The sequence below is a fragment of the Protomyctophum bolini genome (assembly GCF_963924005.1).
Source record: "Protomyctophum bolini genome assembly, chromosome: 10".
Classification (NCBI taxonomy): domain Eukaryota; kingdom Metazoa; phylum Chordata; class Actinopteri; order Myctophiformes; family Myctophidae; genus Protomyctophum; species Protomyctophum bolini.
In genome coordinates, this window is record NC_137871.1 from 10306893 (window position 1) to 10325044 (window position 18152).

The window sequence follows — 18152 nt, forward strand, 5'->3', positions numbered from 1 at the left end:
AAGGTGTAAAAAAACAATTGGCTACTCTAAATTATGAAAAAGAAAGATCTTCTGTCATGACAGGTTGTTTCATCTGCTCGAGTTTGGATCTTTTTTCTGTGTGATAATGATTATACAACGTAAGACAGGGAAAGCAGCTTAACGCATTTAGGCCTTTTTTTAAATGTATTTTCTTTCCTGAAAAACCTCATGTTTCCATATCAGTGGTTCTCAAAAATGATATGTAATGGGCATCTGAAAACATGTAGTTCCAGGGACCTCCCCAGAAGCAAGGATTTGAGTTAAAAACTGAAACTCTGAAATAATAATTCAAAGATTTAGGCACATTTTCACGATTTTTCAAAAATAGCAGACTTACAAGCTCATAGCGCGCCACCGAGTGGCGCGCTATGAGCTTGTAGATCTGCTATTTTTCAATAGCTAAAGCATAACAAAAGGGGTTCCCGCCCAAAATGGGTTAATGTAGGTTTGTGGTGCTGTAGTAGTCTCTGAAGCCAGATCGACAACTCTTCTGTACTCTTCTTGACTTTTGTGCAAAAGTTGCTAAAAGCTGTCACCTGTTTGTCATTTCCGTTCACGAACATATATTCAAATGTCGTTAAAAGTTATTTTTGAATCCTCAAAGAGAACTTTGAAGGAAAACTTGCTGTCTATCTATCTCCTGCTGGAGCCCGTTTAGACTGGAAGCCAAATCCAGCCTAAATTCCAGATTGGAATCTATTTTGTTTTAAGTCTGAACAGAGAAAACTAACATGGGATAAATCAGAGTTTTCCACATCTGAGTTGAGCCACATTCAAAGGTGGTTTCAAATGCGATTCAAATCTGATTTCTAAAGATGCGTCTCTCTCAACGCTCTAACCTGCTCCAAGTCACCACCCAATCTATTCTGTCCAAGACATCATTAGAGAGCATGATAATTTATTTTTAAACAGTAGCAGTATTATTTTACGGAAGAAATGGCGAGTTGAGATATGTCCATTATGTCCATGCATACGTACTTACTACTTATCTTAGTCTTATGTCTTATGTTGTCGTCACTAGTCTGTTATGTTGCGTTCAGCGTGATTGCCTTTCTTCAACATAAGCAAATAACTTACGCCTACGTCATGACATTGTTAAGTCGTTACCACAGCAACCGAAGCAAATATGTCGTGCAGGGCGGCTCTGGGTTGACGTTGTTTAAATCAGTCTGAACACACAGATCCTATCGGATCACTTGTGAACTAGAAAAAGTGCCCCTCGGGGCACAGGTCTCCACCAGGCCAGGTCAGGTTGTGACCTCCTGGTGGCGCTATAATAGGCCAATGTGAAAAGGGTGACATTTGTTCTTACACCACTGATGGCAATTGGATGATTTGAGGCATTTTGTTCAAAAAATGTGTTTTGCAAAAATCCACCTGTTTGAAAGGGTGGGATATATTCCTCAGCCTAGTAGGAAATTTTCACGTAAATTGCACACTGCGTTCATGATTTGTGGCTTTTTGTTTCAAAAGGGCCAATCCTGCAAACTTTGAAAGCCAATATTAGGCAATTAGGATGGAATATGAAATATCGGACAGATCCGGTTTGAACACATGACTATAGAGATAGTGTGTAACGATTTGCGGATTTTTTGGACAGAATCTGGAGGAGTAATATAAAAAAATGTGTTTTTCAAAGGTCGGCCTCCTGGTGGCGCTATAACAGGCTGTTCTGGAAATTGGGGGCAGAGGTTCATCATTGCACTTTTTCTAGTTAGCTATCGATTGCACAGGGAAGCCACGCCATTATTAGACACTGAAAAGAAAAGTACTTGCTGGTACTGTTGATGTGAACTTTTCAGTTTTTTAATTCATTTTTTATTATTCATTCTCGAGAGACTCATTTGCAGTGTCGTCGAGATACAGTTACAACACAATACAACATTTTCAAGCAATAAACAGAAGGAGAAAAAAAACAACAGAACAGAACAGCAACATTTCCCTTTTGTTTGATCTAATACATGCATTAAAAACAGTTGCAGACACTTATGGGGGTAAGTCTGCAATCAAATTTAATTAAAAAAATCAAATTAAATTGACCGTATGTAATGGCAGAGCAGATCTTTAATTTAAGCTGTAAGTCGTTCCACGAAAACAAAAGGCTTGTTTTCCCCAGTTCTGTGTTTACATTTGGAACCTTTAGTGTAAGCCAGTGACTGGAGCGTGTCCTATTATGTTACAGGATTCCAATCCTGAGCTTTAATTTAATTTACTGTACAACGGTAAAGTCCCATCAATTGTTTTAAAAATAAACAGATGCCAATGTTTATTTCGCCTGTCGGCCAAGGAAGGCCAGCCCACTCTGTCATATGGGATGCAGTGATGAGTTCTATAAGGTTCACCAGATATAAATCGCAGAGCAGACTGATAAACTGCATCCAAGGGCTTGAGGGCAGAAGGGGTGGCTTTTCTATAGATGACATCTCCATAGTCCAATAACTCATTTCCTACATGGAATTGGGAAACTAGCTCTGTTCTGGTAGAAAAGGCCAATTTCTTTTGCCTTAGTTTACAGACAAGATTGTCTATTACGGTATACAGTAATATCGTTTTAAAGATGCATCATTATCAATCCTTACGAGGGGATTAAGGCAATTTAAAATGATGATGGTAGTTATTATTTCCTGAGTGAGTGAGTGATGGAGTGACATTTTTAGAATCTGATCTCAGGTCAGTTAAACCTTCTCTTTGGCCAGGTTGTCCAGGTAGGAGCGGTAGTCAGTGAGTGACAGACAGAATAAGACGGGTTCAATATAGATTCTCTTGTAAAACAGGATAAAGGGGAGTGGTAGTCTTCGCTTGACTAGTACTTAGCAGACAAAATTCAACCTATGACGCATCTTGTATTTTTCTAAATGCCCTTTTTACATATGTAATGTTTTTCTTAGCCATGCTGTTTTCAGTGTAACCAGATTTGTATGAGCAAAATGACAATAGTGATACAAATATGTGATGAAAATGGTTTAGAGGAATATAACCCATGACAGAATGATTACAAGGACTCTACTGTACAGCTTCAAGAATAATGCTTATCATATAGGTATTATATTGTTTTTTTATGTTTTATCCTGTATGTCTATATCCATTCAGACAACCTAATGTGCGTAAACCTGCGTAATTCATATTACATGTAGGCCCACACGTAACATACTTAGAGAAAAGAAAGGACAAAAATAGCCAAAAGATCCAAAAAGTAAAATCCCTGATTTTTATTTATTTATCACCAACGTATCCAAAGTAACATTTTGTCTGGTACCTTACATTTTTCAAGCAAGTATACTTTCTTGCTGCAAACATTCAGATATGTTGTCTATACTTATCGATTTCTACTGCAATTTGCTCTGTAATAGAACTGATCCAACTGCTCTGCAGTCCTGTTTGACTGTGTATGTGTGGGTGCCGGTAGAGGCAGGCAGGCAGGCAGGCAGGCAGGCAGGCATGCAGGCAGGCAGGCAGGCAGGCAGGCAGGCAGGCAGGCAGGCAGGCAGGCAGGCAGGCAGGCATGCAGGCAGGCAGGCATGCAGGCAGGCAGGCAGGCAGGCAGGCAGGCAGGCAGTCATGCAGGCACTGCAGGCAGGCAGGCATATTGTCATATCAAATATCACAATATGTTCAGCAAATACCATGCCATTGATATTGTTACAAGAGTACATTCTTAAAAATATATAACCATTTCAAAGATACCAAAAGCAGCCAACAATAATATAAGGTTTGTGAGCTTGTAGTTGGCTATTTGCGCTGCCTTTTCTTTTTTCTTTTTTGATCTAGTCTAGTATCATGTCATGATATCGATTATTGTCCAGCCCATACGTGTACATGTATACATTAGTCTGGATGTCCATCCAGGTGTTAATATCTGTTATTTACTATGAAGGAAATGGAGCGGAGCAGACAGAGGGAGACCCAGCTGTACAACTCAACTGGGATGTTGTAGTAGAGAGGGAGTTATTGTCCCCATAAAACCAGGAGGTGGCTTCATTCAAGCAGAAGGCGGCAGATATTTTTAGCTTTGAGACAATAGGCAGCCAGCTGAGAAAGGTTCCCTATGGTTATGTGCTTTTAGGGTTAAGTTGGTTTGTTTATCATTTGATTCTCATCAGCTGTCGCCAGAGTACTGACTGATAGTCTTCAGGTTCCACACTTTCTCACATAGCAGATGTACATGCTCGCAGTGAGCTTGTATATCTGCTATTTTTGAATAGCCAATGCAAAAATCCAAAATGACACAGATGCTTTCCTGTTCTTTAATGTTAAAATGACATACAGTATATGACAGACATTCAACACAATACCCATTATTCACATGGCCATAGACATTACAACGTGACAAAGGATATGAATACGTCTGTTATGGTCTGGCTCCCTGCCTGTCCATCTTTCCACTTTGGCCACTCCCCCCTCCCTTTGCTTCTACACACACCTGTCTCCAACTGCTTCATCAGCCCAATTGTTCCCCTCTCACTACTCACCTGTGCCAACTTCCTCTATCATCCTCGACCCATAAGACTGGACTCTTTCTGCTCATGCTTTGCTAGAGTATAACCATTTGTTAGTGTGTTTTCCGGACTGCTGCTTTTCAGTACATCTTTCCCGAGTGTTCCTCAGGTTTGATTCCTCTGTGTGTTTTTTGGACTTTGCCTGTGTTGCCTGCACTTGGAGTTCTACTTTGACACGCACCGTAACAACGTCTTTTACAACTAGAGTCCAGTAATGTGGTCGGCTGTGTGAGGTATTTTTGAAGGTTTTGTGTGAATGTACTTGAAGAAGATAATTGTAATTTCACGAAGATCTTGTAAAAACTGTGCTTTTTAATTTTTTTAAGAGATCTGATCTCGGTCTAGGGGTATAGCAGACAACCATTCCACAATCTCCGAATGCTACCGTATATAGAGTCTGGAACTACACCTCCCGAAATCTGAGTAAGGAAGCTGCCATTTCTGTTCACAAATATATAAAATATCTTTACATTTTATTTTTGTAATTTCCATTTCTGCTGAGCAACAGGCTATATATATGCTTAGGTGATTTCTATTTCTATTGGGATACATTTGTGTGACTCCGCTTTACAGCTTACTCATGATAGAGCTTCCATTACTCCAGACTGTATGACGGAAGCATTTGAAAAATCACACCTGTGTGAACTGAGTGGTGCAACTCCCCCCCCCCCCCACCTCTCTCTCTCTCGCTCTCTCTCCCTCTCTCATTAGCAGGCAACAGTGCAGCACTATCCCTCTCTCTGTTTCTGGCACAACAGCGCCCCTACTGGTACTCATAGTCATATATACTGGTGCTCATTAACGTCACATAGGTAGGTGAACACGGACATTGTTTAACTTGTTCCTTGGAGGGGTTGCACCACTCAAAAATGCGAGAGGCAACAGTCTGGCCACGCAAGACTAGTCTAGGGGTAACATTAGCAAGTAACACAAACTGGTCTTTTGCACACTGGCCAAGCTTGGCCAGTGTGCAAAAGAAATATGACGCTGGGAACTCAATTTCAATATTTTTCAGATCTGTCAACTATACAGTTATGTCATTTGAAGAATTTAGTGGGATAAGCATCCCCTCAGTGAGAGAGACAGAGCAAGCGAGCCATGTGAGAAAGAGTTTGAGAGTGATTAGTAGAATTGTAACTCATTATGCCACCAAGCCACAACTTCTATTGAGTCATTGCGGATAACACTGATGAAATAGTAAAATGATACACGCTACAGTGTAGAGTGTATCATTTTGGGGGAGGCGGAAGTTGCAGGACTTTGGAAATGCTCAAGGAAATGACATTGACGCTTTACAAATCTGTTTACATTCTCCGTGAATGAAACAAGTGTTGTGATTGGTCGAAGAGATATCATATACGAGGGAAATACATCTGACGGATGTTCCGGCCCGACACGTCCGCCGATACTCTTAGGTCGTGACCAGGCTTTTCTCTTCACCCCTCTGCACTCTCATTGGTTAGCGAAAATACAAGGTTCACTCCGCTCGTATGCCAGTTCGGCCACGCGTCTTTTTTTCTCCTTTGAAAACAAAACTCCTGCAGGTCTCCAAGCCCCAAGGCTATTTCCACCTGTGCCAGCCCATTTTCTGTTTTTAACAAAGGGCCACGTATCGTATGTTGTGATTACATGACACCTCTGCCAATTGTGTTGGCTCCAGATTCTCAAGTGTGCTGACTTGATCACCTGACATATTCAAGTGGCACTTCCTGAGACATCTGGCACATCAAAGTCACTGTGTTCAACTAGGTTCCAATTTGTCAGAGAGAGAGAGAGAGAGAGAGAGAGAGAGAAAGAGAGAGAAAGTGTTATAATTGGGGCATTACTCCTGGTGGACATTTGTGCTCTACTGAGCACAACTTTTTTTTTGTTCTGTTTCTGTCAGTGTGTAGGTTTTTCATGATCATATAACTGTTCTGGTTTCTTTGAGGATGATATTTTGTTGAATGACATCAAGAAGCCTCGTGCGGTGCCACTCAAAGTGCCTACTGGGTTGGGCTTGCTGGATGCATGCATGGGCCAACCCCTAGTATGTATGTATGTATGTCAGAAGCAGTTGAGGGCAAAATTTCACCTGTGCATATATACTGTATAATTGGTATTCTGACCTGGAGATTTTCTGTTTTAAAAAGAGCCGGTCAGACAGCTGTTATACCAAACAAACAGTGTCACACAAAAAGAGCAGATCTACAAGCTCACAATGCCTCAGGTTGTGAGGTGTTGTGAACTTGTGAGCTTGTACAGCAGTTTGACTATTTTGTTTCACTATCTTTTTCTTTAGTGGTGCAACCACTCCCTTACGTGTGTGTGCTATGTGTGTGGCTGGCTGGGTGGGTGCCTGGGTCTGAGCACGAAAACAGCATGGTTGTTTTTCACCACCTGTGCGCAACCTAACACACACACAAACACACGCACATATTATCTGTATAGATGATTTCGGGTGTGCCAGTACAGTACAGTACAGTAGAGCAGGGGTCGCGAGACATGGCCAAAGCATTTCCTGTGGGTAGACATAGAGAGGAGCGCATCTTTTTTAACTTAAGCTGTATGAAATACGCATTAAAAGTAAATTAATCCACAAAACTAACGTCATTTGTATAGTTGACCTAAAATATTAGTGCAACTTTCGTTCATTTTTTACTCCTCTATCACACGGAAACATGTTTTTTGTGTCCATATCACAACGCCCAAAAAATAGTTCCATGGTCAAAGTTGAACGATAGTTGCGCTAATATTTTAGAAATAGGTCAACAATACAAATGACGTTAGTTTTGTGAATTCATTTACTTTTACTGCTTGGCCCCAGTGCCCCCCACAAAATGACCGGAACTACTTAATATTCACCAAAACCAGAGCAGAACTCCCACCACGGGACTCGGGCAATCAATTAATACAGTTGCAACCACTATATTAATGGCAAGTATTTCATACAACTTAAGTAAAAAAAAATCTGAGCTATCCCTTTAATAATTTGTTTAACAAGGTGCAACTTTGGTACAAGGGTGACAAAGTCAAACAGCAATGGGCACTGTTGTGGAAAATGTAAAAATGCATGCCAAGGGAGTTAAAATGCATCTACACGTTTGCAGCACACAGCCTTCATCATGGAGACCAGCCCCCTTTTTTAAACCAATCCCTTGATCGACAAGTGCTCTTGGGAGGTTCCCTCATTAGGAAGTGCCCCTCCAGCTGAATCAAGTTCCCTTGATTAGGGTGTTGGGTATAAAAAAACCTTTTGGAACGCACTCGCCCTCCTTGCATAGCCTCCTTGTGCAGAAACAGGAAACAGAGACCATTCGTTGCCATGGTTACCATCATGCCATTGTGTCACTTTTTAGTTTTTTACAAACTATTTGTTTGTTTGCCCTTGTGAACATCAGTTGGAGCGTTGTCTATTCTGCATCAGATGAAGATTGTTTAGGAGCAGTTACACAACGCAAATGTCACTTATTTGTGGCGGTACTTTCATTTGTAGGTTGCGTTTTCCATGCGGACAGAGAGCAGTGCTGCACAAGCAAATCGAGTTTAGATCGGCATAGACTCGCCCTTGACAGCTTCATAAGCCACTTCCACTCAAAGCTGCTTGGTTTCGGACGACACTTAAAATGGCGCAGCCTCGCGTGAACGCGCATACCGAGTGTGTAGGGCGAGTAGCGAGGAGGCGGTTTCAAAAAGGGCCTAAGCATTAGTGAGGAACAGGCAATACTTAGGGCGCGTTCGGAAGTGCGCACCGGGAATGTGGTCAGTTTGTTGAGTGTGGTGGGCGGTGACGTCACAGAGTGTGTTCAGTGTGCCTTATTTACGAACGACCACAGCTGTGACGCATTCACACGAATCACACCGGCCAACCCGAGCTTCAGGGTATAGGGTCGCTCAGTGCGGGCACTCCACCATACTAGATTGAGCAGGTGAGTAGATAATGGGAGGGAAGAATCTTCTTCTTTTTTTTCATACTCAAAACGTACTGTTGAATTTCATGCTTGAATGGTATTCTGTGTCTGGGAAACATGGTTTAATGGGTTCCGTTAGAAAATCTTTGTTTTCTGGCTATAAGGGGGTTTATTAGGATCAGGCAGAGTGGTGCATTATTGATTCTTAGTGTGAGGTTAGCTTTGAAGTCTTGCCTGTGTGTCTAGAATTGCTAAAACTGACTTTTTTCCCCCACGTGTGCATGTGCTTCTCCTCCAGGACTACACTCTGACTATGTACTTCCAGCAAGCGTGGCGAGACAAGCGTCTCTCGTACTCTGAGATTGCACTCAATCTCACTCTGGACAACAGAGTGGCGGACCAGCTGTGGGTCCCAGACACGTACTTCCTGAACGACAAGAAGTCCTTCGTCCACGGCGTGACGGTGAAGAACAGAATGATCCGCCTCCATCCGGATGGAACCGTTCTCTATGGTCTCAGGTAAGCCCTCACCTGTCCTGGTATCTCACCGTGTTCGGATAGCATGCACCTGGTTGATCATTTTGATTAACCACTTAAATATACATACTGTAGATGACCATATAGTCCACTCTATATTACTTATACAGGTAACCACTCTGAGCCGTGGCGATTCTTATTTTCTAAGAATGTTCACAACCAGAATAGCAACACTGTAGACTTTGTGTGGTGTGATTTTTAGCTGGACAGAAAAATAATGCAATTTAGTCTCTTCTCTTTTTGGGTCAGCTGCATACAACATTATTGTTAACGTCCGTATTGTAGGCCGGAGTGAGTCTCATGCATTTTAGTCTCTCCGTTGGCCCCTGCTTGATTATCGATATCAATAATTGATTCGTTATCAATAATGAAGCGGTGCGATACAAATAGGAGGAAATGTATGTGATCGTGCAGACTGTTTCTCTTCATCTAGAAAACATCTCTTTGTGGTGTTAAGTCTCTGATGCTCGTGAGAAGATCGCTATCCATAATTGATAGATCATAATCAATAATGTAGCAGTTCAATACGAACGCAGAAGCTGTATTTGCATTGCACACGCCATGATGTTGCCATACCGCTGGCTGCTGTCGCCAGTTCTCTGCCCCTCTGACCCATAGAACGCCATCTATAAAGTGTCTCCAGAATGTACTTGTGTATTCACAATATTAACATTTCACTCCCTCTCTCTTTCCATTGTGCTCCCCCTCTTGTACGAAGACGGCTTAAAAAGTTTAAGTATCTGCACTGCACCAGAGAATGTGTTGCTTTTTCTTTCTTTTCTTTTTTTTGCTACAAAAGTCAATAAGTGTAATTTATCACGCTCTGCTTCTATAGCGTAAGAGCTGAAGCACTTTTCTTTTGCATACAAAAAACTAAAAAATAATGGAGGAGGGATGGCAGGGGTGGGTATAGGTGGGAGTGACGTTATGGTTGTATAACCTCAAGTGGCGTGTCAGTACCGCTCCTCTCTTATTTGCGTCCTGGGTTTGGTTTCCGCGTCTTATTTAATGCTAACACAAGCTGCTGACCTGGGGTCAGCCAGGTCACACTCCTGTGTGTGCGCTCAGAACAGCAGGACTCTCACAGGACACACACGTCACGCGGTGTTGAAATGTGTGTGACAGGCTAGCACAAACACACATTCCCTGCTGTATACATCAACAGGCCTATAGTGATACAGATATATATACTGTAAAAATAGACCCCGGCTCCCCCCTCATATCACAGCTACCTTGTTTTTAGTTGAAACGTTTTTAAAGAGCATGAATAATAATGGCTTTAAGGTTCCATATTATTGTGGAATGACAGGTGCTGAGCAAGCAAGCAAGCAGCATGCTGCCTGCTATTAGCTCTGAAGCTGTGTGTGTGTGTGTGTGTGTGTGTGTGTGTGTGTGTGTGTGTGTGTGTGTGTGTGTGTGTGTGTGTGTGTGTGTGTGTGTGTGTGTGTGTGTGTGTGTGCGTGTGTGTGTGTGTGTGTGCGTGCGTGTGTGTGTGTTTGTGTGTGCGTGCGTGCGTGTCATAGACCGTGACATATGCCGTTGACGCCTGTGCTCTGACGTCACTCACTTTACCTCTGCGTTTTCAACCCAGTTTTTGCTTCGGTTTCTCAAAGCTGCCATTACTCACTCCGTCCGTCCGTCCAATGAGTCCATTTCTCTTCAGAAGTGTTAATATTGTAACCTCAGAAAAAAAAAACAGCCTTTTAAAACGGCCCAGAAACAGGAACTGGACTCCTATCGCCTCACAGCTAGAAGGTCCTGGGTTCGATTCCCGCTGGGGACGCTGTGGGCGTGTTCTCTAGCCATAGGGGTGGGGTGGCGAAACGGCCTTTCTGTGTGGAGTTTGCATTTTCTCCCCATGTCCCATACAAGGCCCCAGTGAGGCTCTCCGACGTTGAAGCACTGGGCCCTAGTGGTAAGAGGAGGGACTGCAGGCGGATCCGTGGAGGTATGACAAGGAAACCCCCGTGCAGCTGGGCTTTAACGTTGAGCGCTCGTTTGCACTTGCGCATTTTGGACACCAAATAATAATAGTTTTTTGGTGTCATTGACATAATCAAGCTCCAACTTAGCTTCGACTGCTGATAGCGCCTTCCAGTGTGGATCTGAAGGAGTATGTCTATGAATTGTTTCCAGCTGTTTTAATTGGTTCTCTAGTTCAGGTTCTGGCCTTTTTGGACTCCCTTTTTTTTAAATGAAGCATATGAAATGACATAGCAGCGTCCCATAACATAGCTGCAGTCACCTCCGAATTCTTGTTCTCATTATAGAAATTGGAAATGACTTTTTTTTAAATATGAGTCAAACTCGCTATCAGTTAGGAGAGAAACTTCCAGCTCTTAGACACAGGCTTGGGTTGGGTCAGTGTGATGTCAAGAAAGACCATGGCATGGTCTGAGTCCTATATCCAGGGCTGCACATAAGTGGTGCGCCAGTGCGCATGCGTCGTCAAAATAAAAAATGCGCTGTCAATCAAGCGCCGGGAAGCGCTTCTGCGTACCAACAGCTGGGGCCGCCTAGAATTATAATTATGGTCAGAGAATACCCACAAAATTCTGTGGCGAGAGCATTTCCCACCGACTGCCACTCAAAGTGGCTACTTACTGGCCAATCACAGCACGTCTTTTGCGAGAGTGCACTGGCCATTGTGGCCAATCACAGCGCGTCCTTACTCAAACGAGGGAGGATTCCAAATCCATGCGTGCTGCCTCCTGCTTGCTACTGTCTGGGAGGAGGACAGGAGTTTACTACGGACTCGGAGAAAAAGTTATCTGACACATTATTCTTACAGTATTACAGCCAAACTCTCGTCAAAATGTCCAAGAAGCAAGCACAATTAAGCCATGCGTGTCTGTCTGTCTGACTGTCTGTCTGACTGTGTTGACGGTGTACATCGCCTCGGCTAAAAGGGAAGCCTGACGTATGCTTCGCTGTACGACGTGTCGTATGTTAAACAAATAGTTGATCGGCAAGCTCACAACGTGTCGCCTCCGCAACACAGTAGATCGGCTATTTAAAATTTAAAAAGTACCTAAATATTGCTTTGATGCTCATATTATCCTTAGGATAATATGAGTTTGTGCTTGAAATGTACTGTAATTCTGCAAACTATTAATAAATATTTCAATCAATCAAAGGAAGTATTAAGAAGTTTGTATTAGAATATGCATATAGGGCTGGAATACACATGGACCTATAGCTGCAATTTGCAACTCTGGATTTTTTTAAATAATGGGATGAATCTAGAGTTGCAATACTATCCATTGACTCCCCAGTCCCCACTTATCCAATAAATATCGTTTTGCTATAAGTTATTCATGCATCCCTCTTTTATCCATCCGGCGAGACGGGTCGCCGCATTTTAGGAGCACCAAGTAACTCCTCCAGGTGCTCCTCTGAGTACTAGACCAAAAAAGTTGTGTGCAGCCCTGCCTATATCACATTTTGATACCAAGTGTGGCCATGCCGCATGGAATCAAGAAGTAATCTAATCTTGAACCTACAGGATTTGTGTGGGTTGGAAAAGAAAGTATAATTTCTAGAGTTGTCGTTAAATTCCCTCCATACATCAATGAGGCCAACCTCCTCACACAGACCATTAAGGGCTGCAGAGGATCTTGATCTCACCAGTGCAGATCTGCTATTTTCAAAAGGTTTTGAAACTTTGAAAACTCGAAATGGTACATTCCGCAATAATGAGCACTTTTACTGTTGTTACTTTAAGTACATTTTGATGCCAATACTTTTGTTCTGGACTATTCTATATTGCAGTACTGATACTTTTACTTGAGTAAGAGCTTTTCCACCACTGGGCGCCGGGCGGGTGAGCGTATTTGACGTAGTTGATGCCAGTGCTAGCTGCCTATAGATCCTGGTCTTCATGACCAGGAGGAGCAGGAGATGACAACAGTTCTCCCCAACTGTCACCGGAGACACGCTCTGGCTATCCGGGAGAAGCAGCCTCATCTAATTATCCATAATTATAGCTTGAAAAGGCTGAGCCAATAACATGCAGGGGCAGCGGTGGCTCAGGGGTAGAGTGCCTGGATGGGAACCGCAAGGTTGCCAGTTCGAACCCGGGCTCCCCCAGAGTTACCGTCGAAGTGTCCTTGCTCCCGATGTGCTAGTTGGTGCCTTGCGTGGATTCCGCTGCCATCGGTGTGTGAATGGGTGAATGTAATGCAGAATCTATGTAAAGCGCCTTGGATAAAGGCGCTATATAAATGCACCATTTACCATTTACACAGGCAATGCAGGCAGACAGACAGACACGGATGCACGCACGCAGGCAAGCACGTCATCTGATCACAAACGCACATATTTCTGCACATGCGCACATTATGGTGCTCAAAAACCCGGACACATGCACACCTGCAAAAACATGCACTATGCACTCAATACAGTACAAACACAGTAACACACACACACATACACTTCATGCAGCCATGGGGCAAAATCCTCAATCCAGATATTAGGATGCCCACAGCATCAATTTGGTTTCGTTTTTTTTGTTGTCAATGTTGGTTAAAATTCCACGAGAGAAGGAACAGAAAGTACGAGAATGAGCGGAAACATCCATATATCAGAAGCCAGGTCAGGTCATTCAAAATGGAGAAATAGCTAGAATTCTTTTTTGCTGCCTTTCTCCTGCTCTCTTCTTCACTGTCACTCTCCTTCTCTCTTCTTTCCCCCTTTTCTCCGCTTCTCACTCTGTCTCTGTCTCTGTCTCTCTCTCTCTCTCTCTCTCTCTCTCTCTCTCTCTCTCTCTCTCTCTCTCTCTCTCTCTCTCTCTCTCTCTCTCTCTCTCTCTCTCTCTCTCTGAATATTGTAAGGTCTTTTGTGAGAGGACAGATCCTTGTGCTATGGAGACTGACGTTTTCTTTTGTGAGGGAAGCACAGCTCTGTTCCACAGCTCAATAGATGACATCGCATGGCCAGGAGGAAAAAAGCTGTCGAGCAGAAGAAGAGACTGATTTGAATAACCCTTTTTTTTTTTTGTCAATGGAGGCTTATGGTTAATTTATACTTCATTGTATGGCCGTGTGGCTTACCGTAAATAATCACCTCCGAAAAACAGGACATGATTATGTTTGCCTGTCATTTATTGACTGTAGCACTGCTCAAGTCTATAGTTTCTAAAGCTACATAAATGAAACTGGATTAGATAGATTTTTCAGAATGCGACACGGTCATACCACAACGTATACTCGTATAGATTGGGTGGGCTTCACCGTTGCCTTCAAGTGCCTCTGGAATTGATGATCATCCCATGTTTGATGTGTTTCCAGCTATGGGCAAATAGCATGGGCAGATGGATCTCATATAGCCATGGAAGGCAACCCATCTATAGGAGAAGGACACTCTGAACTCAAACCAGGACTGTGAGGAGTTGCGCCCCACAGTCCTTAACCCATTTAGACCTGAGACCGATTCTAAAAATGGCTACTAAATCCTAACAGTTTTCTGAAATACCTATGTTTCTGTATCAGTGGTGCTCAATATTTCATGTCAAGGACCCCCAAAAATATATGTAATTGGCCCGCCGACCCCCGGCTGAAACTATGTTGTTCCAGGGAGCAGAAGCAACGATTTGAGTTAAAAACGTTCGCTCGGAAAGAATATATATTCAAAGATTTGTGCCACATTTTCACGATGAAAAAACAAATAGCAGACCTACAAGCTACGAGCTTGTAGATCTGCTATTTCTCAATAGCTAAAGTTAGCTCTGGTCCATAGCTCTAATGCGTTGCATTTAGAGCTATGTTACTCTCGACTTCCGCCGCTCGCATGAATGCAGACCAGCCTCTCGTCTTTAGCGTAAATAAAAAGAACGTTTTTGCCACTCACCAATACAAAGGCGGGTCGAGTCATTAGAAAGCTTACTTTCCTTAGTGGAAGCACTCTGAGCCCCCCCTCCCCCCCACCACACGTTTGAACGGTACTTTTTGGCCAAAAAGGGATTTTTTATTCATCAGAGGAAAAATATTCTCTATGAGGCAATTCTCTGGGCTATATCGGTAGAAGGCGCAGTGGAGTAACTAAAAGTATTTTTTTTCCCTGTGGAAACAAAATCCCCTTTTGGCCAAAAAGTACCGTTTATACGTGTGGGGGGGGGAAGGGGGGGGGCTCAGAGGGCTCCCACTAAGGAAAGTAAGCTTTCTAATGCCTTTTGTTTTGGTGAGAAGCAAAAACGTCCTTTTTATTTACACTAAAGAGTAGAGGCTGGTCTGCATTTGTGCGAACGGCGGAAGTCGAGAGTAACATAGCTCTAAATGCAACGCATTAGAGCTACGGACCAGAGCTAAGCTAAAGTATATCATAATGCTTAACCCATTCTGGACAGGGAACCCGCTTTGGTGTTTTAACTAAGCATTATTTAGCTATTGGAAAAATAGCAGATCTACAAGCTCGTAGCGCGCCACTCGGTGGCGCGCTACGAGCTTGTGGGTCTGCTATTTTAGAAAAATCGTGACAATGTGGCACAAATCTTTGAATATATATTCTTTCGGAAGACTTTTGATTTATTTCGACGTCAGGCCTATAAGGGGTTTTTGGTGTTTTATCCAGAATGGGTTAAATAATCAGCATAGAAAAGCCAACTATGGAAAACAGTCATCCCAAGTCCTATACTGTACTTCCAGAGCTGGGAGTGGTGGACAGTATGGGTGCTGGTCCTCCTCCCGGAGGACATCATGACGACGGGACTGTAAACCTGCAAGGGTTTCCGATCACAACACCACGTCCAGTGCACTCTTGCGTTGTCGCTGTCGGAAGACCGTTCATAACGGTGATCTTCAACGCATGTACAGTGAGAGAAGAAGCTATAGATTGGTGGAGCTATATATAAGCACACTGTGTGCTGAGGAACAGCGAGTGGAGACTCTGGGAATCCATGCAGGAACACAAAAGAGTGCGCACTATAAAGACCGGGTCGCGTACCGCAGTGAGTGGAGAGATGCACGTTCGTCAAACAAGGCCCAGGCTGCCAACAGTTAGGGGCACATATAGGGCTAATGCTATGGGTTCTCTGGTGCGTATGAGGCCCTCTGTCGGGTTTACCATCACACCGGATCCATAGCATCCTTATCTCAGAGTTCTCATGTAACAGCAGTCATAGTTGTGTGTGTACTATACTCACCCACCAACGTGCATGCAGGCACCGTCTGAGGAGGTGGAGGAGGTTCTATGAGGACCTTTGCGTCAGCGGTTTCCGAGGCATCTCGGCGCACAAACTTCCTGGCAATCCTGGGTGACTTCAAACGCAATTAAGGCTCGGCCCAGAGGACGTACCCCCACAGATCTGTGATGTCATCCCCCCCACCACACACACACACACACACACAATTTGACTGGCTGTTTTTGTTGTTTTTCCCCGCTCGGATCTCCGTGATGCGTTATTCTGATCCCACCGCAGTTTAGAAAATCCCCGCTGTGATTGGCCAAGTCTGGCAGCGTCATAAGTGTAAATCATGCACTGTATAATTGCACGTAGAATTGCATGGATTCTGAAGGTATTCACACAGCTGTTAAATTATTTTCTTCAATGTGTGTCAGATTAATCAAAGACCAATAATGATGAGCCTCATCACCTCGCCGGTGTATTTATATTTCTGGAGCTCTGTCTCCAAACGAGATTCTGTCCCAGTATTCATGGTGGTTGTTGATGGTGTTTTGTCCGTATAGACAAGGTCATTTGGAATAAAGGTGCATAGGCTGCCTTAGGGGGCACGCACGCACGGCACGCGCGCACGCACACACATACACACAGCATGGGATGAACTGTGAGAGCGACCATGCACACGGAGGAAGGGGGGTCGTTTAGACTTCCGCGTCCTATTAGCTCCAGCACGGTGCAATCTTTGTTTGAATAGACGTAGTCCGGTGGAACGCAGCAGCGTCTGCGTGATGGGAGAAGAATGCGATGCGTGTAAATGAAGAATAAACAGGTGTGATCACTGATCACTGCTGTGATGTCTAACTATGTCTCATCCCTCAATGGAGAGAAAGCGACCGAGAATTCCTGATCCTGTATTTTAACAGCATACATTGGCTTGTTACAGTGGCTTTTTGTTACAGTATGATGATGATGGTGTGTGTGTGTGTGTGTGTGTGTGTGTGTGTGTGTGTTTTTATTTATTTATTGTACACAGTGGAGATTGACAGGAAACGGGTAGAAAGAGAGACAGGGAAGGCCGTCGGGGTTGGGATCCGAACCCACGACAACGCAGTCGGGGCTGCTTTAGAGCCTCTATATGTGGTATATACACGCCTGGACCGCTAGGCCAGCGGGCGCCCATGGATGGGTTGTGTGTGTATTCATGACATGGCGCAGTCTCACACATATACAGCGTCTCTGAGTCCTCAGACAAAAAAGCTTCAAGACTCCATATCGCTGATGATGGAGGGGGGTCTATAAATAGGCTGTTATTTTTACCCCTGCCATTTTGGCCTTGTTTCCATACCCCCCCCTGTGCTTCCTGTCCTGTGGTGATTATGGCAGAAATGGCAACTGAATGACTGACTGGACGGTGAGCATATAGCAGTCCAATAGGTTGTGGACGTCGACAGACAGTACAGTAGAGAGGGGTGTAAACTGGATGACTGAATGACTGACTGGACGGTGAGCATACAGTATAGCAGTCCGATAGGTTGTGGACCGACATACAGTATACGCTACAGTATATAGGGTGTAAACTGGGACAGCAGTTAAAACTCCACCGTTTAAATCCCCCCGTGCACTGTGGCCCCACTAACTGGCTGTTATGTAAGAAAGAACCAGAGAGAGCGAGAGAGAGAGAGAGAGAGAGAGAGAGAGAGAGAGAACCATCTTTGACAAGGTTATGACTGATTCTCCAACCTATGCGGAGAATTCACCCACGGGCCTCCAATTATCGTTAATGTTATCATGTTCAATATCAATCAGCGTGACTCTGTACAGTATGTGTGTTTTTCCCTATACACACACACACACACACACACACACACACACAGGTAAATCCTCAGTGTTAATGTGACCCTAACAGGTCAATTGTAACACTCTCGGAGTTAAATGAACCCTGAGGACTGTTTGTGCGGTGTGAGATGAGATGATGGTGGTATATAGACTCGTGCCCTGTCCCCTGTTGTCACGGTCACCAGTCGTGTGTGTCTGTCTCTCCTGCCTCTGGGGCTTATATAGCACGGGATGCCAGCCTGTCTCGGCTCTGAC

At 43.9% G+C, this 18152-nt stretch overlaps 1 protein-coding gene across 2 annotated transcripts in view; it reads left to right on the forward strand.

The window, feature by feature from the left end:
- Positions 1-18152, forward strand: part of gabrb2a (gamma-aminobutyric acid type A receptor subunit beta2a) — a gene marked incomplete at its 5' end in the record, with an annotated part of 57007 nt that overhangs the window by 17878 nt on the left and 20977 nt on the right. For both annotated transcript variants that reach the window (XM_080773979.1, XM_080773980.1), the window contains one exon: positions 8706-8926. In XM_080773979.1, coding sequence (XP_080630105.1) covers positions 8706-8926 — 221 coding nt within the window. The remainder of the gene's footprint in view (positions 1-8705; positions 8927-18152) is intronic.